Source organism: Entelurus aequoreus, linkage group LG02, assembly GCF_033978785.1.
Source record: "Entelurus aequoreus isolate RoL-2023_Sb linkage group LG02, RoL_Eaeq_v1.1, whole genome shotgun sequence".
Classification (NCBI taxonomy): Eukaryota; Metazoa; Chordata; class Actinopteri; order Syngnathiformes; family Syngnathidae; genus Entelurus; species Entelurus aequoreus.
In genome coordinates, this window is record NC_084732.1 from 67139520 (window position 1) to 67165696 (window position 26177).

General features: G+C 39.1%; 1 protein-coding gene across 2 annotated transcripts in view; it reads left to right on the forward strand.

Annotated features, from left to right (window-relative positions):
- The window catches only part of igdcc3 (immunoglobulin superfamily, DCC subclass, member 3), a 290154-nt gene that overhangs the window by 101795 nt on the left and 162182 nt on the right, over nt 1-26177 (forward strand). Inside the window, exon 1 of one of the 2 annotated variants that reach the window (XM_062031005.1) lies at nt 1009-1156. The exons of the other annotated variant lie outside the window; for it this stretch is intronic. Within the exon in view, the coding sequence (XP_061886989.1) occupies nt 1120-1156 (37 nt within the window). The 5' untranslated portion in view covers nt 1009-1119. Of the gene's footprint in view, nt 1-1008; nt 1157-26177 lie in introns of those variants that run through there. 2 annotated transcript variants of the gene reach the window in all.

Consider the following 26177-nt stretch of genomic DNA (forward strand, 5'->3'; position numbering starts at 1 on the left):
TAGCTGTCACATACTAACTGGCATGTACACGCTGGCCACAACATTAGGCACACCTGCACAAGCGAATACATGCTCCGTTTTGATGTTTACCATAGAATTACACTGGAGCCATCATTTACTCAAACTACAATAGGCTGCCAAATCAGATTAATCAGTTTACAAATTATTTAATCATATTTAATCACCATTTGCAATGATGTCTAAAATATACACGTTTTTTTTCCTGTATTGTATTACTGTAACAAAAAAAAGGTAAATGCAGGATTCAATTATATGTAACATACTGTGTGTTTATTAACAGCTCCAAATAAAACAAAAAAAAACGTATCAAGCCAAAACTACACCATATCTGTCTTTTTGCAATTATCTCTAACGTCTCTCTGCAATTTCCCCTAAACTAGGCTATAGGTTGGAGTTATGGGTAATTACAAAGGTATTTTTTTCATAAACAGTAAGGGATGGGTACGTTTCACATTTGAATGGATACAATACCATCTGACAAACATTGCCAAAACCAGAGAAATATTGTCTAAATCAGACAAATCAGACAATTACAGAATGTTTAACAAGCTGAATATTACATTTTATCAATACATAGAAAAGGTTAAAACTAGGGCTGGGCGGTATATTGTAGAAAGCGGTATATATGGAACGCTCTCCCTGACCACCTGAGGGCACCTCAGACTGTGGATGCTTTTAAAAAAGGCTAAAAAAACCCATCTTTTTAAAAAAGCCTTTTTATAGATTTTTATAGATATGCAGGCTGGTTCTAGCTATTGGGCTGTTTCTAACTTTATATTGTATTTATTTTTATTATCTTTTATTATTATTATTACTTTTTTCTTTTTCTTTTTTTTTAACACTGTGGCACTTTGAGGTTGTTTGCTCAACGTAAAGTGCTTTTTACAAATAAAATCTATTATTATTATTATTATTATTATTGTTATTATATTACAGACAATACCCCCATTCCGGTATCTTGTTACGGCCATTTGCTGTTCTCTGTGCCTGACAGACAAAGCACAGGGAGGTGTGTGTTTGTGGAGGTTTCTTTGACGTAATGCAGATGCCTTGGACATCAAACTTTTAAAAAAATATGGCGTGCTCGACTCCCGAGTGATGCAATGCTTTGGTCAGCGACTGCATTTGGCTATTGGTGAGTGACTACAGCTTTATTTAAACATACACCAATTTGCTTGAGAACATATATCTCTCCTTGTAAGAACTTTATTGCTAATCTCATCTGTTTATGTTGTTAACTTCTGTTAGCGACTTAGCACAGCAGCTATCGATTGCTCCTGTCTGCTGCTCGCTCTGTGTGTCAAATGTTCAGCTACTCTTCAGCTTAAAAATGCCTCTCTAAAAAGTAGCTTTAAATTCAACAGCCAGCGGCTTCCACTGCAGTGAGGGAGTAGAAGCTCCATCTATCACCAGGCACAAGCGTGAGGCATTTATTTAAAAAACAAACAACATCCAAAAAAATATTTTGGTAACAGGACTGTGCTGGGATTGAAATATCATTGCCAACACAAAAAAGAATAAGAACTTATTTTTAGCCCTTCCCATGTCCTGCAGAGGATCTGATTGATGCAACTTCTTTTGGACCATGTGACTTGTGAAATATTGCACATTTTTTCAGAGGGGTTTTAAGGTAACATGACTAATTTGAATTTGTAAATTTTAACATAATATATAACATAAACATTGTTTTGTATGATAAAGAAAATGTCACAATCCCACATGAAAGTTTGGACTTTGGTTGTTATTTTTCTGTGTTTGATATCAGACCAAATAGGAAATGCTGACAAAACAAGAGACAGGAACTATGTGTTTTTTACAGAACCTTTACTTTTTGTTTCTTGTCCTGCCACCTGCACACCTGTTCCTCATTGTTAATTAGTTCTATTTAGTTCCACCTTGGTCCCTCCTTCACTGCTGGTTCATTGTCATGTTCATGGTGAGGAAACAAATGCATTTTTTTGTCATTTGTGTAAGTAGTATAAATTCATCTTTTAAATTTTATTTTTGTAAATATGAAATCAGATCAATGCCAATTTTTTCCCCTCCATGTCCCTTTAGGGCAGACTTGGGCAAATTAAGGCCCGGGGGCCCCGTTAAGCTTTTCATTCTGGCCCGCCGGACATTCCCAAATAATTGTTGATATACTAGTTACTATGGTAATCTAATTAGTTACTATGGTAATCTAAGTCACAGCAGCTCAGACGAGGCACCAAGCAGTGTGGGTGGGGAGCGTTTCCACAGAGTGTTTCCAGAGCGGCCAGCCTGAAATGCGGGTGTCCGGGACAGATGCGGAAGGAGAATTTTACAACAAAGTTCTAAAGCTTAGTGATACATCAGATATATCAGATTGTAAATGGGTTTGTTTTTTACCCTTTGCGTTCATATTTGGCTGTGTTTGTTGCATTTTTGTAGCGTTTCGCTTGATTGTAAAATATGTTGATCGAGAGGGGGTGTGAAGTTCATGTGTTGTCAATATTCAGTGTTTTATCATTCATAGTTAATATTGTAAATCTCGCATTCTTTATTTTCATGCACATTCTGGGTGTCTCATTCAGTACAAAAATTTAAAGGCCTACTGAAATGAATTTTTTAAATTTAAACGGGGATAGCAGATCCATTCTATGTGTCATACTTGATCATTTCGCGATATTGCCATATTTTTGCTGAAAGGATTTAGTATAGAACAACGACGATAAAGTTTGCAACTTTTGGTCTCTGATAAAAAAAAGCCTTGCCCCTACCGGAAGTAGCGTGATGTCACAGGAGGAAGGGCTGCTCACATTTTCCTATTGTTTTCAATGCAGCGAGAGAGATTCGGACGGAGAAAGCGACGATTACCCCATTAATTTGAGCGAGGATGAAAGATTTGTGGATGAGGCATGTGAAAGTGAAGGACTAGCGTGCAGTGCAGGACGTATCTTTTTTCGCTCTGACCGTAACTGACCGTAATTTCCGGACTATAAGCCGCACCTGACTATAAGCCGCACCAGCTAAATTTAGGGGAAAATACAGATTGCTCCATGTATAAGCCGCACCCGACTATAAGCCGCAGGGTTTTGATGTGTAATTACCGTAGTATATAGGGGTTCCTGCTACCACGGAGGGGATTGTCGGGACAGAGATGACTGTTTGGGAACGCAAAGCGTCCCATTTATTAACTATAAATCTTTCAATCATTCAATCAAACTTTCACATCTTTGACATGGCGAACAGCATTCGTGCAGAGTACAAATAATACAACGGTGCAAAGTAATACAAAGTGCTCGCATGTACGTTATCAAAATAACCAGCCTACCGGTATATGAAAAGTCAGTCTTTAATCATTGTGTCATCGTCTTCCTCCTGCGTACTAAAACCACCGAAATCCTCTTCGTCGGTGTCGGAAAACAACAGGCTGTATATAAGCCGCACCGTTGTATAAGCCGCAGGGACCAGAACGAGGGGAAAAAGTAGGGGCTTATAGTCCGAAAATTACGGTAGGTACAAGGGTTCATTGGATTCCACACTCTCTCCTTTTTCTATTGTGGATCACGGATTTGTATTTTAAACCACCTCGGATACTATATCCTCTTGAAAATGAGAGTCGAGAACGCGAAATGGACATTCACAGTGACTTTTATCTCCACAACAATACATCGGTGAAGCTCTTTAGCTACGGAGCTAACGTGATAGCATCGTGCTTAAATGCAGATAGAAACAAAATAAATAAACCCCTGACTGGAAGGATAGACAGAAAATCAACAATACTATTAAACCATGGACATGTAAATACACGGTTAATGCTTTCCAGGCTGGCGAAGCTTAACAATGCTGTTGCTAACGACGCCATTGAAGCTAACTTAGCAACGGGACCTCACAGAGCTATGCTAAAAACATTAGCGCTCCACCTACGCCAGCCAGCCCTCATCTGCTCATCAACACCCGTGCTCACCTGCGTTCCAGCGATCGACGGAGCGACGAAAGATTTCACCCGATCATAGATGCGGCCCGGAGACGGAGGAAGTCAAGGGGAGGTCGGTGGCTAGCGTGTCTGCTATCCATCTCAAAGTCCTCGTGGTTGTGTTGCTGTAGTCCGCCGCTAATACACCGATCCCACCTACAACTTTCTTCTTTGCAGTCTTCATTGTTCATTAAACAAATTGCAAAAGATGCACCAACACAGATGTCCAGAATACTGTGGAATTTTGAGATGAAAACAGAGCTTTTTGTATTGGATTCAATGGTGCCGAATACTTCCGTTTCAACGATTGATGTCACGCGCATACGTCATCATACATAAACGTTTTCAACCGGAAGTTTAGCGGGAAATTTAAAATTGCACTTTATAAGTTAACACGGCCGAATTGGCATGTGTTGCAATGTTAAGATTTCATCATTGATATATAAACTATCAGACTGCGTGGTCGGTAGTAGTGGGTTTCAGTAGGCCTTTAAAATTCCATTCCGTTTTTTAAGGCCGTCTGTCATAACGTTTTTAGCATTCAGACATTATTGTGAGGATTTGTTATAACGTTCCTAAAAATAGATATACCGGCCCCCAGACATATTTTTCTCAAAAATGTGGCCCCCCGAAGCAAAATAATTGCCCAGGCCTGCTTTAGGGGCTCCGTAAGAAAACCCTTTTTTTCCCAAATGCTATTTGTCAGGCAGATGTCATAACATTTAGTACCACGGTAAAATCATTGTGAGGGATTTGAATCCCAAACTGTTCCTTCTTCCGAGTTCCGAAGCCTCGATATTGTTTCCCCAGACAAAAACTAAGACATGAGATGTTGAATTTATGCAAATGCAAAGTGTCTTTGTTTACTCAAAACCTGTGAGCGGTATTTGATTATCTGATTGAACAGATAGACCCAATGCAGTATTCGTTGGCAAACACGCAGTCGGTAGACAAAGACAAAGGATTTTCATTCATCATCCGCTGTCATATCGCACTAAGTGGTTATGACAGGGGCTATGTTGGCTTCTTCTCTGCTCCTTTTCCTGCCTGCATGCTTATTTCCCTTTGTGACCTAGACTTCAGCAGTGGGCGTGGCGGAGATCGCACGTGTGCACATAAAGAGTCTGGGGGGGGGGGTAACTGACTGCATATTAACATAAATTCATCTGGATTTGGCAATTTTGCGAAGAGTGGGGTGCATGCTCTCTGGGCTAAGCAATTGGCAATAATATCCTGGGTGACTGAATACTGCTTTAGAGGAGGGATGGATGGAGGGAAAACACTGATAAGAAAAAAAACATTGAATCCAGACCTGCAATATTGATGTCACAAAACAAGGTGATACCAGTTCCCCGACGGTATCTTGCTTTCGGTGTGCATTTTCGTGATAGGGCTTTCGCTCCTGATGATTATATAATGTAATATATCCATCCATCCATTTTCTATACTGCTTGTCCTAATCAGCTTACTTCAGGTTAAAGGCAGCGTACACACTGGACTGGTCGCCAGTCAATTACAGAAGCTCATATAGACAAACAACCATTGACATTCTCATCTAAGGGGACATTTAAAGTCTCCAGTTAGCATTTAGGATGTAGGAGGAAGGATGCACATTCGAAAACATGATATCCTGACTATGACAAAGACAATTAAGCTAACCACTATTTCATCCATTGTATAATCCAGTTATTTTCAAATTGTGGTATGTGTGCCACTAGTGGTACGCCAAATAATCACTTAATTAAATAATCAAATACATTGTTACTGTTCAAACTGTGTGTAGTGTAAAAATATTACATATACTTGTTCAATACAACCTCTGCCTTGTTTTTAATGAATACTTAGGCCCACTATGTTAATGCATTTTAATGTTGATCATTACGGTGGTATTTGGAGGGCCAGGTTTTTTTCTGAGGTGGTACTTGGTTAAAAAAGGTGGAGAACCGCTGGTATAATATATAATAGAATAAAACAGGGCTATTCAACTTGCGGCCCAGCGGCCAATTCCGTCCCGGGAATAAACACCAGAGAGTTCAGACTAACATTTTTGCAGCAGATTCCTAAAACCCCAAGAGCGTCATAGAAATTATCTTTGACCAGTTTTTTTGCAGTAAGTCCTTAAAGGCCTACTGAAATGAGATTTTCTTATTTAAACGGGGATAGCAGATCCATTCTATGTGTCATACTTGATCATTTCGCGATATTGCCATATTTTTGCTGAAAGGATTTAGTAGAGAACATCGACGATAAAGTTCGCAACTTTTGGTCGCTGATAAAAAAAGCATTGCCTGTACCGGAAGTAGCGTGACGTCACAGGTTGAAGAGCTCCTCACATTTCCCCATTGTTTTCAATCATGGACGCCAGCAGCGTGAGCGATTCGGACCGAGAAAGCGACGATAACCCCATTAATTTGAGCGAGGATGAAAGATTTGTGGATGAAGGATTAGAGGACAGTGGAAGCGATTCATATAGGGAAGATGCTGTGAGAGGCGGGTGGGACCTGATATTCAGCTGGGGATGACTAAAACAGTAAATAAACACAAGACATATATATACTCTATTAGCCACAACACAACCAGGCTTATATTTAATATGCCACAAATTAATCGCGCATAACAAACACCTCCCCCTCCCGTCCATATAACCCACCAATACAACTCAAACACCCGCACAACACACTCAATCCCACAACCCAAAGTACCATTCACTTCCGCAAAGTTCATACAGCACATATATTTCCCCAAAGTTACGTACGTGACATGCACATAGCGGCACTTACGGTAGGGCAAGCGATCAAATGTTTGGAAGCCGCAGCTGCGTACTCACGGTAGCGCGTCTGCTATCCAACTTAAAGTCCTCCTGGTTGTGTTGCTGCAGCCAGCCGCTAATACACCGATCCCACCTACAGCTTTCTTCTTTGCTGTCTTCATTGTCCATTAAACAAATTACAAAAGATTCACCAACACAGATGTCCAGAATACTGTGGAATTTTGCGATGAAAACGGAGCTGTTTGTATTGGGACACAATGGTGTCCCAATACTTCCGCAAACTCCGTGACGTCACGTGCAAACGTCATCATACCAAGACGTTTTCAGCCGGATATTTCCCGGGAAATTTAAAATTGCACTTTATAAGTTAACCCGGCCGTATTGGCATGTGTTGCAATGTTAAGATTTCATCATTGATATATAAACTATCAGACTGCGTGGTCGTTTGTAGTGGATTTCAATAGGCCTTTAAAAACAGCCAAAGGTTCCTGTTGCAAAGACAGGGCTATTTTTGTCCAAAGTTAGTAAGGCTAGCAAGTAAAAAGGAGAAGTTTAGTCCTTAGCTTTCTGCAAATGTGACCCCTAGAGCAGTGTTTTTTTTTCCACCACGTACCCCCTGAGGAAACACTTGGCTGTCCAAATACTATCATAATGACCAACATTAAAATACCGTAGTTAATGTTAAAGTACCACTGACAGTCACACACACTAGGTGTGGTGAAATTATCCTCTGCATTTGACCCATCCCCTTGTTCCACCCCCTGGGAGGTGAGGGGAGCAGTGAGCAGCAGCGGTGGCCGCGCTCAAGAATCATCTTGGTGATTTAACCCCCAATTCCAACCCTTGATGCTGAGTGCCAATCATTGGTCCCATTTTTATAGTCTCTGGTATGACTCGGCCGGGATTTGAACTCACGACCTACCGATCTCAGGGCGGACACTCTGGCCTTGTGGTTAGAGTATGTCTGACTACGGTAGCCGTAATGCTACGACAATGCATCAAGCGATGCCGCTTCATAGCTTACCAAAGTCGTACTAAAACATTTTGACAGATTTTTAAGCGCCGTGCGTAATGTTGTATATTCTCAATGGAACATTTTAAATGTTGGTGTTGTTTACTGTCGTCATCTGTAAGGCAAAACAATAAATCAAAATGCCAATTTTCTTTAAATGAATGAGCAAAGCCTGGAAGGGCCATGACATCTCTTATGTGGGACTGCCATCTACTGGGCACAATTATCATTACACCATGTACCAAATAAAATAGCTCCGAGGTCAGTAAGCACAACCAGAATGATTCCGTACATTAGGGGCACCGGGTTATAAGGCGCACCGTAGATTTTTGAGAAAATGAATGGATTTTAAGTATTTTTAGTCCGAAAAATACGGTAGCGGTGACAACGGTGACAACTTTAAGATATATATTTAAACAGTATGTATTTTCAAAATATAAATTATGATATTTTTGGAGACGTTTCATTTGCAATGTGGAAACACCTCCACACTTGCAGACAGACTTAAATATGTGTAATACATGTGACAGTGGAGGAAAATATACACAGAAACATATCCAACACTTAATATAAAGACCACAAAAAAGTGTTTTAAATGTGGATTAGAATAATCATAGGTCCCTGTAGAGGTTGCCCTCTAGTGGGTTCTTCAGACCACCGCAGACTGCCAAGAATTCAGGATATAACACTGTTTTATTTTTTCAATGGTGCAAAGTCTTTTGCTTTTCAGCACAGTGTCTTTTCTGCATCCGTCTCTCTCAGCAGCGCCTCCAACTCCAACTACTCGTTTCCTCCTGGCTGCTGCTAATAAAGGCGACAGGTGATTAGATAACAAGGCCCACCTGGGCCATCTACGCACCTGTCGCTGTCTTCGAGGCCGTTCCGCGGCAGGCCCGCAGGCCACGCCCCCCTCCACATTCCCCTTTAAGATAATTTATCAATCCTTTCCAAAATTGTGCTCACATAGTAGCACTTGGGTTTGTGTCAGTAATTAGTTCCAAAAGGGTCAGACAGAATATGAATCATGTGAAAACAAAAGCAAGTTTATCCTATAAGAAATACAGCAAATACAATTATTCCATGCCAGACATCCAAAATATTTTTGTGAATAATTATAGGTTTACTACATGCAGAAAACAATGTGGATTATGTGTAAATGACAAATTAAATGAATACAGTCGGTCATTTATACCTTTACTAAAGACTTTGTTGGTGAAGACAGCGATGAGCGGAGAGGGGAAGGGGAAGTGGAGTGTACCTTCCTACTTTGCTGCGAGTTCTTTCTTGTATCCAATAGGGTTTCTCGCCTTCTTTATCAAAGTGCACTCACAACTTTCTTTGACCGCATGATGGCTTGTTTTGCGTTCGTACTCAATAGAAAAAAGAGACTGAGTCAGCAGGGCGTTACATTGTTTGATTGGGCACTCGATTCCGCGGAATAATATGTTGGCAAACTGACGAGTATTTTGGCCATACGATAATAAAGTTGGTTAATGAAAACAGCTAAAATTGTTTGCAAAAATGTTAGTCGGAAAAAACTAATCCTACAAAATGTGGGGCGTGTGGAAGTATTCCTGTTTTTGCAAAATCGTTAATCTGTCATGATGTTTTATGACTGTTATTTTTTTGTTTTGTTTATTTCCGTTTCAGCGCGCTTTCCTTTTTTCGCCACTTCCCGCTTTGAGCTGCCTCTGTTCAGCGTTAAGGAGACTCATCGGCCCCTGATCGCAAATCAGAAAGGTTATATGACAGCCTAGCATCTCAGATGAGGCTGGATCACTTTAATTTAACAAAAACAGTGGATAACAAAAACATATCAACCACAGATACCTTGCAAATTCAAATCAGGTATTGCTTTTATTTGATCAAATCCTTAAAAGTAATTAGTATAGTACCCTAAGTACCAGCTGTTCTTTTGTTTGTTTTTTTAAATGCACTTTGTACTTTGAAAGGAGACTCACTTGTTTACATTCATCTTAAAAGCTGTAATATGTTCAAAAACTTTAACAAAGTATTCACTCATTACTGCATGAGAAATAAAATACGCACTTAAATTTTTATTATCTCGAGTTTAAAAAAATGCCACAACCTACAGATTGCAAAAATCGACATTCTATCACAAAGAGTGGCATTTCTAAAACTTGGCTGGGTGCCTGTTTTAAGTTGCTGCTGCCTTTTCTTGCAATGGGCTTTAGACAAACTTTGCAACCAAACTACTGACAATGCTAATCCTTTCTTGGGAACAAACTTCTCATTCTCATTAGCCATGTTGTTGTTTTAGGTTTATTTAATTTAAGCTCCTGAGGGCAAAAAATATGCTATACATACTGTAAATTCCGGACTATAAGCCACTACTTTTTTCCTATGCTTTGAACTCTACAGCTTTTAAAACGGTGCAACTAATTAATGGATTTTTCTTTGCTGACGGCCAAAATGCAAATAGTTTTCCTAAAACAATTGCAAAGACACTGAAAAGGTGTGTTATAATGTGTGCTATGGTGCCATCTTTTGGACAAGTTTGCTCTCTGCAGGTGCTGCAGGGTGAATGTCTACATTATTTGCTTCTGTTTAGTAGTGCTTTAAACCGGAAGTACAAGTGTTGTTCTGCCTTCTAGTCAACTATAGCAATTCTTCACTCCAAGCAACGTAAGTTTTTCGATATAACTAAAAACTATTCATCATTACTCTGTACTATAGGACTGTTTTAATGCATATTTGTACCGACTATCGTAATTTAATCAACTTAGCATTGTTAGCATTAGCTAACGTGCTGTCATTAATTTACAATGGCCTTCTTTTTGTACTGTTTCAGTTTCACAAATGTCTCAGTAAATTCACCAAAATATCACCGTGGAGTTATTGAGTCTGTTTAGCTGATTGGAGAGCTAGCTTCCGCAGCTAGTGGGACCAAGACGATGACTTGTGTTTTGTTTGATCAGCCGTTTTTCTGCCGTGTTACGGACACGGTTGGAAAACAATGAAGGTATGTATATAAACATTTCCAAAATCTTTCAGGGTAAATAACTAATTTCACAACGTATATATTTGCGGCATATGATCAGGTACAGCTAATATATGTAAAAAAACCATGTTTTTCTTCTATAATTTGGTGGGTTCGGCTTATATGCTGGTGCGCTCTATAGTTCGTAAAATAAATACATATATATATATATATATATATATATATATATATATATATATATATATATATATATTTATTTTTTATTTTATTTTTTATTTTATTTTTATTTTCATTTTTTTTACTGTCTTCAACAAAAAAACTTGAAATGATGGATATATCGCCGAGGCCTACTGATAAGTGTTATGACTGAAAATAATGGGTTTGAATCCATTGAGGTATATTCTTAAGTACCATAAAACAAACATAAGCAATACAAATGACATGTTTTTATGCTTTCAGCATAAAGTAAAGTTTTGGTATCGCGCCTCATCATTGCACTCCCTGTCTTCAACAGACTCACTAGATCCCTCTTTTTTTTACAACGGGGCAATCTCCAACCCCCTCAAGGATCTATGTTTGCCACACATATGATGGCATAGCGTCGCCAGGGATTGTGATTAATGGGTGCTATTCAGCCCGAAAAATTCCCTTGAGTGGTTGCCAGTTGGCTTACTCAGAGAAGAAACTCATTACTGCTGTCAGTTGAGCTGACGAAGAAGGGCGGGGTGTGAGTGATTGAGTGTGTGTCTGTGATTGAGTGTGTGCATGCATGCAAGGAAAAGAAAAACACATTTTTGCATGCATGTCCATCCACCTTTGGCATACAAAAAACATTAAGCATGAATAAGTGAGCCCATGTGTTGTGGCCAATTTTTAAATGATAATCTTTTATACATGCTGCTTTATGACTCCACATCATCTTTATGAATGCACAGTAGATGATTTAAAGTCTTGTTTCTAGATATTACTCTGCCTCTCTGAGTTGAATACAGCAAGATGCAAATTAATTATAATATATTATCAATAAAAACAGCCTATCCTTCTTATTAGAGGTTAAGATAAAAACAAAAAACAATACGGTATTTTACGGACTATAAGGCGCACTTAAGAATCCTTTAATTTTCTCAAAAATCGACAGTGCGCTCTATAACCCGGTGCGCCTAATGTACGGCATAACTGGTTGTGCTTACCGACCTCGAAGCAATTTTATTTGGTACATTGTGTAATGATAAGTGTGACCAATAGATGGCAGTCACACATAAGATATACGTGTAGACTGTAAGATGACGGCAGTAAACAACACCAAAACTTTAAATGTTCCATTAAGAATATAGAACTTTACACACGGCGCTCAAAAATCTGTCAAAATGTTTTTAGTACGACTTTGGTAAGCTATGTAGCCGCACCGCTTGATGGATTGTCGGCACATTAAACATACGAGTATTATTATTGTGCGTGTATAAGGACTGCAAAATGGCACCTATTAGCAGACATATTACCTGCTGTTTTGTTTCGCAATATTATGCAAAACCAAATTTTCTTACCTTCTGGTACCTGCTGATCTGTTTTTGAGATCTGCATAAGTCCTGAAAATGTGCCTGCGTCCACCATTGTAGTCCGTGCTTACACCGTTGTCATAAGCTTCTTCTTTTTCTCTACCTTCTTATGTGGCATTCATCCTCCGCTGTTGCCATTTCCAATATAAAGTTGCGTAAAGTTGTTATTTATATATGTCAGTAGACTAGCTATCAAAGCGCTAAGAACTATAGTGGGTTTACAGAATTCACCCACGGAAATATACTTATTAGAGGGTTCCGGTAGGACTGTTTTTCACGGGACACATTTCCGGTTTTGTTGTTTCCGGATGAGGAGATGCTGCTCCGTTATTGATTGAAGTAAAGTCTGAATGTCATTAAAACAGTTAGCTCCATCTTTTGACACTTCTTCCACTCCCGTCCTTGCACACTACACCGCTACAACAAAGATGACGGGGAGAAGACGCTGCCGAATAATAAATAAGACCGCCCAAACCTGAAGAGACACTCAGAAAGCGACTTGAAGATGATCTGTAAAACATAATCTATGCAACATTTTGACCAAAGAACCACCATTAGTAGACCACTAGTATTATGTAGACCACAAGGAAGTGTTTTCAATGTAGAAAAAAATCATAATATGACCCCTTTAATGCGCCTTATAATCCGGTGCGCCTTTTGTATGAAAATAGACCTGAATAGACCCGCTCAACGGCAGTGCGCCTTTTAATCCAGTGCGCCCTATGGTCCAAAAAATACGGTAATTGTATTTATAAAATATATATCGTACCGTTCCACCGTGGTTTGCGGTTATGTCAAAAACAATAAAAACAAACCCCAACAGGAAAGGAACTGACACTTACTCCGTTTTAAAAATGTTTGTATAGAAAGGTACTTTTTTTTTTGCGATAGACTTCTCATCCGTTCTTTAAAAAATGGCACCCATTTCAATTTCACACAAATAGAAGAAAAGGATGTCAACACACAAAATCATGTATTATCTCAAGCAAAAATGACAAGTAAAGGCTTGATCTATGTGTGGAAACGACACAAAAAAAACATATTTGTGAATGCTTTGGAGCATTCACACAATAATTGTGTAACATTAGGGGACATGTTGCGGGTGATCTATGGCAGTACCTCAACTTACTGACTTAATTGGTTCTGTGACGTAGCTCTTAACTCAAAACACTTTTTGTGTTTCAATCATCTTGGCCCATTGAAATTAATTACAATCAATTGGTGCATGGCTCCCCCAAAACAGTACAAAAAAGAAAAACTGACTTTTATTTAAAAATTATGTAATGATAATGTACAACATATACGTTGAAGAGTAGACTCCTACAGTATCTCCTTATAGACTTCTCCGTCAAAGACAACATCAGCAGCTTCTACATATTTTCACAGATAAATATTTCCGTTTAAATAATATTTCAACGTCTTTTGCAGGTGTTAGCCTCTTTCTGCTTTAGTACTATGCAGACAAGCAGTGATACGCTCAATTTGCTTCTCCAAGTTGGCTACATGCTCTGTCACATTTTTGATGATTTATTTCTCTAATTCAATGAATATTATGCACTTATTCTTTTTAGCCTGTCCTATACACTGACTTTCTTTTTTTCTAATGCTAGCGATTAAGACCAAAAGTTTTGGTTTGGATCTTAAAGGGTTCACTATGGCGGGGATGTTTGTATCGTATTTTCCAGACTATTGAATGCACCAGATCATAAGCCGCACCCACTCAATTTTAGAAGACATTTTTTTTTATCTCGACCACAGATGGTTACCTAAAAGGCGGCACAACATGTTATACGGTCAGTGATCAGGTCAATGCATACGTCAGTGCAAAGATGAGTGAGGAGACTCTGATTCTTGTGCTTCTTGGCAAATATCATTTCAAAATACACCTTGACAAGAAATTATGTACATTTAAGTAAATAATTTAAACAAATTCATGTATGACCCTCTGACAATAACTTGCATTAGTGTCACAATATTGGAGTCTTCTTTTAAGTTAATTTAAATTATCCAAGCAAGTCATTTAGTGCAATTAATTGTCCATCCAGCCATCCATTTTTTCTACCGCTTGTCCCTTTCGGGGTCGCGGGGGGTGCTGGAGCCTATCCCAGCTGCATTCGGGCGGAAGGCGGGGTACACCCTGGACAAGTCGCCACCTCATCACAGGGCCAACACAGATAGACAGACAACATTCACAGTCACATTCACACACTAGGGCCGATTTAGTGTTGCCAATCAACCTATCCCCAGGTGCATGTCTTTGGAGGTGGGAGGAAGCCGGAGTACCCGGAGGGGAACCCACGCAGTCACGGGGAGAACATGCAAACTCCACACAGAAAGATCCGTTCGTGATTGACACATGCACTAACCCCTGTGACACCGTGCTGCCCGCAATTAATTGTGATTAATCCAAATTTCAAAAGTGTGATTAATCTGATATCCGTTGTCTTGATTCGGCTGGTTTGTTTCAGATGGATGCAATCTGCGACTTTGCATCTTAATACTGTGCAGCCAATCATTTATTTTGAGTCTTTTTTTACAGCCTCTCCATGTCCAGGTTTGACAGTCTGTTCCCTGCTGATGTTTGAGATACCAGCTGCTTCTCTGTGTTCGCACACATGCTTCGTGTAATCCACATTGCCCAGCTTCACCACCTCATCTGAGTCAGATCATCCTGATTTGGGATTGGTGAATATGTTGCAGCTGAGGCAGACCGGACCTCCTTTATGTGACAATTACCAAGGGGCAGATTCAAGGGGGGGGGGGGGGGGGGCAGGATTGCAAAGAGGGTGAGATTTACACAGCCATTTGGGTAACCCTGTTTTCAACACGCTGTGAGATGCAGTGGAGCGCACAGTCCTGTCCCACCCTGCATTGTTTACATATCCCATGGGAGTGCCAGATGTGGGGTCATACTTTTACTCTTAAAGGGGAACGGCACTTTTTGGAATTGTGCTATTTGTTCTGAACACATATGTTTTTTTTTTTTTTTTATGCATTCTAACTAGTAAATAAATGTGAGCAAAAGTCTGCTTACAATGGAGCCTATGATAGTGACTCTATTCCGCCTATAAAGAAAACATTCAAACACCTCCATCAAAGTGTAATTATATACTGTATGTAGTTTAGTAACAGGAACATTCATCATAACATGCAATATTTACGTATGTTGCTCATTTTAAACATTTCTGCGGCACATTAATAAAAAAAAAACGCATCACAACAATTGCTTTTTCCTTCGGCGACATCCCTAACAACTTCTCACTGCAGACTTCATAAGAGCTAACATACAAACCCCAAAACCAGTGAAGTTGGCACGTTGTGTAATTCGTAAATAAAAACAGAATACAATGATTTGCAATTTATTTTCAACTTATATTCAATTGAATAGACTGCAAAGACAAGATGTTCAATGTTCGAACTGAGGAACTCAATTTTTTTTTTGCAAATAATCATTAACTTAGAATTTAATGGCAGCAACACATTGCAAAAAAAGATGTTGGCTTTTGAACTTTTGGCTTTTGCGCCTGAAACAATCCGGATGGTTCATTTCCTCTTTGGTCCGGAGGACACAACGTCCACAGTTTCCAAAAACAATTAAAAATGTGGACTCGTCAGACCACAAAACACTTTTCCACTTTGCATCAGTCCATCTTAGTTGAGCTCGGGCCCAGCGAAGCCGGCGGCGTTTCTGGGTGTTGTTGATAAATGGCTTTCGCTTTGCATTGTAGCGTTTTAACTTGCACTTACAGATGTAGCGACGAACTGTAGTTACTGGCAGTGGTTTTCTGAAGTGTTCCTGAGCCCATGTGGTGATATCCTTTACACACTGAGGGATCGAAGGTCCGTAATATCATCGCTTACGTGCAGTGATTTCTCCAGATTCTCTGAACCTTTTGATTATAATACGGACCGTAGATGGTGAAATCCCTAAATTCTTTGCAATAGCTCGTTGTGAAATGTTATTCTTAAACCGTTAGACAATTTGCTCACACAGATGCGTGAGCAAATTTCACAAAATGCTGACCCTCGCCCCATCCTTGTTTGTGAATGACTGAGCATTTCATGGAAGCTGCTTTTATACCCACTCATGGCACCCACCTGTTCCCAATTAGCCTGTTCACTTGTGGGATTTTCCAAATAAGTATTTAAAAAGCATTCCTCAACTTTCTTAATCGTTTTTGCCACTTGTGCCAGCTTTTTTTGAAACATGTTGCAGGCATCATATTCCAAATGAGCTAATATTTGCAAAAAATAACAACGTTTTCCAGTTCGACCGCTAAGTATCTTGTCTTTGCAGTCTATTCAATTGAATATAGGTTGAAAAGGATTTGCAAAACATTGCATTTTGTTTTTATTTACGAGTTACACAACATGCCAACTTTTGGGGTTTGTACATAATGAAACATCACTTACTGTACAATGTCTGTTCTCACTGGGATGCCGACTGTCAGGATGTTGATATATGCCCGATTTAGTCTCATCATCCTCGCAAAGGATTAAAAAAAAGGGTGGCTGCAAAGCAGCGTCTTTCGTGTCTTTCTTGCCATCTCCGGTCAAAGTTGACCAACTTCTAAGTTTATTTTGACATAATTTTACTATTAAGGCATGATTTAATAATATAGAATTAAGTTTTCACGAGCTCCGAGGCGAGAAAGTAGCTTACCAACTGATGATGTCAATACAGCAGCATAAGGAAGTTACCTCTCCCCGATCAGTGCTAAATGTAGGTCCTTAACTTCAGCACTTATAATAACAATACCCCTAATACTTGGTTATATTTAGGTGTTATATTCCAAAATGGAATCTTGTTGGTGTTTTTTGGATGTGTTTTAGCAGGGTTTATGGGCGCAAAAGACCAGTGATTCTCAAACTATGGTAGGTGTACCACTAGAGGTATGCCAAATAATCATTTCATGAAAGTACAATATTTTATTTTCTCATATTTAAACACAGTATTACTGTTCAAACTGTGTGTAATGTTACAGTTGCCAAAATATTAAATAAAACCCCTGCCTTGTTTTAAACAAATACTTATACTATGCATCTGTATTTTAATGTAGGTCATTATGGTGGTACTTGGAGAGACAAGTTTTTTCTGAGGTGGTACTCAGTGAGAACCACTGCAATAGACACAATGATGTCATGGCTCCTATTGGCGCCACTGTAAGCAGACTTTTTTTTTTTTTTTTTTAAGTTAGAATACATTGAAAAAGATACATATGTGTTCATATCGCTCATAAAGATTGATAATTATAGGCAACGTTCCAAAAAAGTGCATTTCCCCTTTAGGTCAGAATAATTCAATTTCCTTTATTTAACCAGGTAAAGACTCATTGAGATTAAGATCTATTTTTCAAGAGCGACCTGACAAAGAGGGCGGCACAAACAAAGTTGCAATAATAATTACAACAAGACAATACAACTGAACAACAGCAGTCATACCACAACAGGTCAAAAATAATTGAAAAAGATTAAGTAATAATTAAATTTAAAAGCAAGTACATTTCCCAAGAGAACTGGCTTATCGATCTTTTAAAATGGTCTTAAACACTCCCAATAGAATAGTAATAATATACTGAAAAACTTTGGCTCTCACACTCTGTAGGAAAACCCATACACATATTTTTATCAGGTGTATTTCCAAGTTTTTTTGGACAAAATGTTTTTTTTACATATCTATTCAAAATGACAAAGAAACAGTGGCACAAAAGGACAGACCCTTGAAGAGAGATCCATTCTGGCCTCCTTAGAACTGCCTTCCAACCTAACAGTTGTCCTCTAATGAGGGGGAAGTAATAGTGTTGCACCAAGGAGAATTGTGATGCCAAATGTGTGTTCAGGTTGTTATTCACAGTCGTTTGCGGGCCTCACTTATTCCTGGCTACACAAAACAAGAGGCGTTGACGATCCAAGAAAGAATGTTATAGTATTTCCATTTAAATATAAGCTACATTTTACCCGAGATGTCTCAGAACAATTTCAAATATTTCAAGTTCCTCCAGAGACAGGAATAAAGCATGTTCCAGGGTTTCTTTTTTCAGGAATCTGCACTGTATAATTTCTATGGATAAGAGCGCATATATGCAGGTGGGAGGATAGGAGTGCCATGTCATTTGAAATCTAAAGCAGACAGATGCAATGTTGAGGTATTGGCAATGTTAATTAGACATGTGGCCTCTGGCCATTATTGTGAATGGCACTGTGAAGGTGTCACATCTCCTTAGCAACAATCGGGTACAAAAAATGCAATTCTTTCTTTGCTTTCTTTGAAGATCATTTTGCTTCCAGAATGCCAAGTGGTTTCCGGAGACGAAAAAAGATATGTTTACATTTGGAGAGAAACTTAGAGTCTTAATGAAACATGTAAAAGAAAATTGTAGTTTGTAGTTTTAGGGTAATACGGACAAAGTAATATCATTAAGCCCACTGGCAGGTCGTCCAATACTGGATGTCATTGAAAAGTCTGTTTTCCTGAGATTCCTGATGCAAACTATTTCAGGAAACTCTTATAACTGCAGGCTCCGTGAACACAAATGTTAGACTAAACACAAGCAAATACAATTAGGCCTCATAGTCTTTCAACAGCAGATAAAAGACAAATCAGTAATGGGCACCTTTCACTTTTGATACAAAAAGTACCAATTCTTAGAGCCGAGGAATTGATTCTGTTACTCAACGGTACCATTTTTTGGCACTTTTGTTTAAGTTCATGTGTTAAGAAATGTTAATATAACATCTTACATCTCATTTTTTGTTATATACTGATGATAACTATGCTGTTCTGTTGTTATATCTTGATTTCTTATAGTTCTGAGTCTCATTTGCAAGTATTAAATAGTAGACTTTGAATGCAGTTTTAATTCAAAGACGTTAGGTGGCAGTAGTGTTTAGGCTACGGTGTGATCGTGTTGCCTAATCAGGGAGTAATCTTTGAATCTAGTCTTTTGTGTACTACAAATTGTTTAAATTGTTAGTATTTTACTTATTACTCATCAGTTAATTGTAACACACATCTTAGTTGTAGTTTTCAATACCAAATTTGGTGTTGAAATCCAAAATCGCCATGCAAAATCGCTAATGCTAATCCGTAGCATGTATATGGCAAATCCAATGTAAATTAGCATCAAGCTAGCACATTTTGAAAATTGGAGCCTTACTGTATGTTTGTGTCTTTTTTGTTATCAGGCATACTTGCTTTATTGGCATAAACAATAGACAGTCTTACTGAGTCTACTCTGAGTGCTGCTGCTTGAATGCTTGTTTGCCCGCCAAGTCTTTTAGCTGGCCTAGTCTGCAACCCGATGTGACATCATTTGAGCAATGATATCGAAAGGTACGTGAATCGATACCCGGTAGTACAGACGGAATTTGGTTGGTACCTATAAAAAGTACCGAATTTGTTACCCATCCCTTAGAATAAGGTCTTGTAGGCAATGATCCAGTGAAGTACATGGTGGCACACTGATTTGATGGCACATCAAATATCCATATTTTCAATGCATTGTCGATCGTAAATTTGGTTCGCGTGTATGCATGAAACACACCGTGCTACAACTCTAAACTTGATTGGCACCTCCCTTGACCCAATAGAAAACTGTATATCTCAGGCCAGTTGCATCCAATGTTAATGATGACTGACGCATCATAGCCAATGAAATTGTGAAACTACCGACATACTTGTTAATAGGTAGAATTTTGTCTTAAAAGCAACAAAGTCCTCTATTTGAGCTGTGCGTCAACCGTGCATCAATGTTGCGCCTTTGAAATCTGTATTTTACAAACAAACGTGACAAGGGTCTTGGAAGACACAGATACAGGGTCATAAAGACACTTTGTTTGCCTGTATTTAGTGAGGACGTTGACCCAAGTGTGACCAAAGGTCACCAAATTGAAGACCTTCACGTGATCCTAACTTTAGAAAATGTGTAAAATACTTAGTTTTTGTAGTCTCATTGTCAAACTTCAAATGGGTTTAGGTAAGAACTCGTGTTTTCCTGGCCATAATCTAGTTATTTAAGATAACACGTTTATGAAAAATAAGCAAACCTAAAACATTTTTTTTAAATCATTATTTTCAGTGTATTCAAACTCATCAGTGTCAGTACCACTTACACACATCATCTGTCAGACTCAAATTCCAATCGATACGCAGTGGTGGTGGTTGCCAGTTGCAGATCAATCCCACATTTCCTCACAGAGTCGGAAATATATTAGATCCAAATGTCTATGGACCCTCCGATGCCCAGAATCCACAGCATGTCTGGATTTGTTGTGGACCTTCTTAAACTTGGCTTTAATCTGGGATGGGTTTTAGTGATGTCACTATTGGCACATGAGAGAAGTCCTTCTGTTGTGTCTGTCTGTGTCAATCTTGTCTGTCTATACAAAAGGCTTGGTTTTTTTTTCCGCACATCCACTACGCCTAAATAATTTTTGTGTCTCGACAATGCCCTTTATGCGCATGCACATTTTTTTCTTCTTCTATAGTTTTGGTGTTCCCGGTGCTCTTTCTGTGTCTGGCGAGGCATTGTATTTCATAATTTTGTACCAGTGACTCATTGTTGATACAACATTAATCCCTTTTAAACCAGAAGTTCAGTGAAAGTTCCTGGAAACTTGAGTTCCCGAAGCTGTAGGAGTCCTGTAGACTTGTGTGGTTTGTGTTTCCACCGCAGTTCACAGTTCAGGGTAGGTAATATACATCACGTTTATACAAATGATGTCAGGAAACGTAGTTTAGTACATTTCTACATTGATACAATATTAGACCTGCTCAATGGCCTTGTGGTTAGAGTGTCCGCCCTGAGACTGGAAGGTCGTGAGTTCAAACCCCGGCCGAGTCATACCAAAGACTGTGAAAATGGCACCCATTGCCTCCCTGCTTGGCACTAAAGATCAAGGGTTAGAATCTGGGGTTAAATCACCAAATGATTCCCGAGCACGGCCACTGCTGTTGCTCACTACTCCCCTCACCTCCCAGGCGGTGAACATGGGGATGGGTCAAATGCAGAGGATAATTTCACCACACCTAGTGTTTGTGTGACTTTCAGTGGTACTTTAACTTTTTAACTTAACTTAGATCAGGGTTATTTTACACCAAGTGTAAGTAAATGAAATACACAGCAATAATAGACAAAACGTTATGATTTAAAAACAAAACCTTTTTAAAAAGTCAGGATTTTGTTCACACAGTGTCCAACAGTCAGAAAGTTTTCCTCTCAGTAAATGATGAATTCATGAGTATCAGGCAAGTCCCTGTGGTCCATTTCAGCTGTAAATAATATGTAAATAACAAATGGATGTGTTTATTTCACTGCAACAACACAAACACATGGAATTTAGCATTATCTTGTTAGTGTCAGCATTGGGTTGACTGGGGTTGAGGCTAGTAACTACATAAATGAAGTATCACTGACTACTTTTACAACGTGTAATAAAGTGAATAGAGTAGTAAGCAGCTGAGGTTGCCGCGCTGAGTTGGGCTGAATACTTCATACTCCTCTAGAAATACGTGTAATAGAGTCTGTCCACTTCTCGTAGCTTCGCGTATCGAAATGAAGTTTGTTAAATATAATAAAAAAATAATAAACTGCAAATAATTTAAAGACTACGGCTTAGTGAAAACACTGCAAGATTGTTCTTTTTCAGCATTCTTCCTGCAAGTCGAAAGTTCCTTTCGGTTTTCTTTATCTATTTCACAATAAATAAGAGATAAACAAGTCGTTTAGCATACTCTGTAATGACAACTGTTGTGCAGAAATGCCCGCCCAAGATAAGGATCCAGGAGCCTTCTAAGGGTCTCACCTTGCTGGAAGGAACTAAAAAAAGTGCCTGAAGAACTAAATCTACCCGGGGTAGTTTTTGTTGGAAACACAGGGGGAATTGTATTTTATTTTTTTTAATGTTTTTATTTTTTTATTATTAAATCAACATAAAAAACACAAGATACACTTACAGTTAGTGCACCAACCCAAAAACCCTCCGTCCCCCATTTATACTCATTCAAACAAAAGGGTTGTTTCCTTCTGTTATTAATATTCTGGTTCCTACAATATATATCAATGCAATCTGCAAGGGATACAGTCTGTGAAGCACACATCATTGTGTGTGCTGCTGGTTCACTAATAGTACTAATCTCCATCCATCCATCCATTTTTCTACTGCTTGTCCCTTTCGGGGTCGCGGGAGGTCGCTGGAGCCTATCTCAGCTGCATTCGGGCGGTAGGCAGGGTGCACCATAGATAAGTCGCCAGCTCATCGCAGGGCAATAGTACTAACATTTATAACCTTTAACAGTTACTCATTTTCATTAATTATTGGTTTCTATGTAACTGTTTTTGTTTTATTTTAGTTTCTTTTTTGCTCAACAAAATGTTTTTTATTTATTTAAAAAAAAAAAAATAGGACATTATCTTCACCAGACCAGGTTGTCAATGAAATTTAATTGTTTAAAGGGTTCTTAAAACCAGGTCCGGTCCAGATTATGCTCAGCAACACACACCTTCATTTATGTACACTCAAAATTAGGGAACACAACAACAGATTGCACAGGGGGAACTTTATCTAAATGGGAAAAGTTCCTGCGGTGGAAAAGGACCTATTGTGTGGACACATTTATTTTTTCAACCCAGCAGCAAAACGAAACATAAAGGTTCCTGTGTGGACTATGACTGCTAAGGAGGAAGTTAAAAGTTAAAGTTAAAGTCCCAACGATAGTCACACACACACACTAGGTGTGGTAAAATGATCCTCTGCATTTGACCAATCCCCATGTTCATCCCCTGGGAGATGAGGGGAGCAGTGAGCAGCAGCGGCGGCCACGCTCAGGAATCATTTTGGTGATTTAACCCCCAATTCCAACCCTTGATGCTGAGTGCCAAGCAGGGAGGCAATGGGTCCCATTTTTATAGTCTTTGGTATGACTCGGCCGGGGTTTGAACTCACGATCTTCCAGTCTCAGGACGGACAGTCCAACCACAAGGCCACTGAGTAGGTTAAGTCTGCATATAATTTGAAAAGCCCATAGCCATGATTCTTCTTCAAATGGTTCAATGACAATTTTACATTTACTATAGATACAACTTTTTTTTAGATGGTTTAGCTAAAAAAAAAAAATCCATGAATGCTAAAGCATAAAACATGGACATAGCAACTCTCTCGCAGACAGCATTCTACGTAAGATGGTAATTTGGCAGAGATAAACTAAGTAGGGGGTGTGTTGGGAGGCGATCAAATTCTTTCGAGTGTAGGATTCCAGGCATCAGTAATAAGAGAGTCCGCACTGATCCGTCTTTATCTCCAAAATCCCCTTCTTTCCCTTTCTATCACATACTGGATGGAGTAAGTCTCAATATTAAAACCATGTACCAAAAGCACTACTCTCATAGCAACTTTCACAGGCTTGTTATTCTCTTTGCCGCCACCAATTTCCACTATATTGATAGAGATGTTGGATAATAACAGTCCCATCCCCATGTTCACCCACTGGGAGGTGAGGGGAGCAGTGAGAAGCAGCAGTGGCCGCGCTCGGGAATCATTTTGGTAATTTAACCCCCAATTCCAACCCTTGATGCTGGGTGCCAAGCAGGGAGGTAATGGGTCGCATTTTTATAGTCTTTGGTTTGACTCGGCCGGGGTTTGAACTCACGACCTACCGATCTCAGGGCGGACACTTTAACCACTAGGCCACTGAGCAGGCTATTGCATTATCACAATATAACTATATTTATATTGTGATAATGGATGTTAATGATACATTCTAGCTTTGTCACGCTAGTTTGACACCAACATGCAAACAAACGGATTCTCAAAGCACTGTAGCATCCTCGCTAGCGGCTAATGTCCCTCCACAGTGCAAAGCCGCTTTTAAGTCAGTAATCCTCCCATCCATGGTGGTGAATAAACTAAGTTTCTTAAAAATAAGAAGACAAATAGTGGGGTGTGCTAAGGTAGAGCTCTTGAACATAAATAAAGGAAGGCCGATCAATACAAATATCGAGACTAACGATACCAAGTATATTATCATTATATGGTCAATACCACCGTATTTTTATCATCCAAAAATACATTTTATGTTTTTGTTAAAGTTTACAAACTCAGGGAATAAACACACAGGAAACACAGGAGGACTATAAGGGCTAAAACCAATTAAAAACCCGTTTTGTGGGCGAACTTACTTACGTGTCGAAATCCTCCTCCAGACCAATAAGACCCCCTCGGTCTTCTTTCCGTCAGCCATGTTGCAGTTTTTAGCGCTTTCATACTGAGTCTACTGACAGATTTAAGTTAGAACTACAGTATACTCTATTTCTTATTAGAAAATGCTAAAGCGGATGATTTTAGCTCGCATGTGCATGTGCCAGACAGGAGGATAGAAAACAAGTAGGAACTTATTGACTACAACTTTGGACTGCATCTTGATAAAAAAAATGGCTGGCACTGTTATTCGACTAAATCTCTACCAAATATGGAGATTGCTAGGGCAAAATACGTCACTAAAGTCTCAAATTCCTAATGTCTCATTTGGAACAATATAAAACTCTTGAACACATATAATAATCCCCTCAATTCCCCACAAAAACGGATTAACTCGCTCGACTATAAAGACAATACAACATACATCCGTAAACGCGAATGCATGTGCAAAAGTGCAATATATTTATCTGAACAGTAATCTATTTATATCTGTACCTTCTTTTGTAAATGCAAACACTCTGCACCTTATTGCTCTTTTATCCTGCACTACAACGAGCAAATGCAACAAAATTCCGTTCTTATTTTGAATGACAATAAAAGGAAGTCTAAGTTTTGAAGAAGTCATAACTCCACAATTTGATTTCATATTTTCAGGACTTATGGGAATCCCAAATACACAAAAACAGGTACCAACAGAAAATAAAAGTTGGTTCTGCTTAATAGGGCCCCATCACATCAGAGCCAATTTCAATATTTAACTGATAACGATTGTTACACCGCCATCCTGCGTTTTCGTCTGATTTTAATCGTGATCAAAATTAAATCATTCAATGATCTTAAAAAGTTTAAGTATCAGCATTGGTATGACCCAAGTTTGTGGTATCGCACAAAACTAAGGAAAAGTATCCAAACAACGGAAGAAAATGTGCTTATTACATTTTAACAGAAGTATAGATAGAACCATGTTACAACATAAAGTAACCAGCTATTAACAGTGGATTAGCAAGTAGATTAATAGAAGTTTTGATAAAATAATGCAACAGGAAATTACGAAATATGTTACAGTATACATCATCTTCCAAATTATGAGTCTTTGCAACCAGTTTTTGCAATTAGTTGTATTATTTACTAGGGATGTAACGCTATGGTAGGTACCGCGTTATTCCTGTTTCATACCCTCACAATATTGCCGTGACGTGATGGTATCAAACGAACATTTTTGTGGATGTCGTTTTTTTTCACTTTTACGTCGGCCGGTCTGAAAATAAACTACATCTCCCAGAATCCACTGCACAGCGTGGCAATGGCAAGGTGGGGGCGTGGGACGCAGTAGAGTCTAAAAAAAGAGGAAGGATGCGGGAGAACTGTGTTCGTAGTAAACAAAAGGAATTGTTTCATCAAAATTGTCCATAACTTTTTGAGTTATGTTGTTAACAAACAGACAAACAAACCATGGCAAAACAAAACCTCTTTAGCGGATGTAGCCACGATCGTCTCGAGCGCCAGCAGAGAGCCACTACACGCCGTCGGGAATATGAGTAAAATGAGAAGCTGCTTGGTAAACCATCACCCGGAAAATATATCTGAAGCCAGCGTGGCTTTGGCACTCAGCATCAAGGGTTGGAATTGGGGGTTAAATCACCAAAATGATTCCCGAGGGCGTCCACCGCTGCTGCTCACTGCTCCCCTCACCTCCCAGGGGGTGGAACAAGGGGATGGGT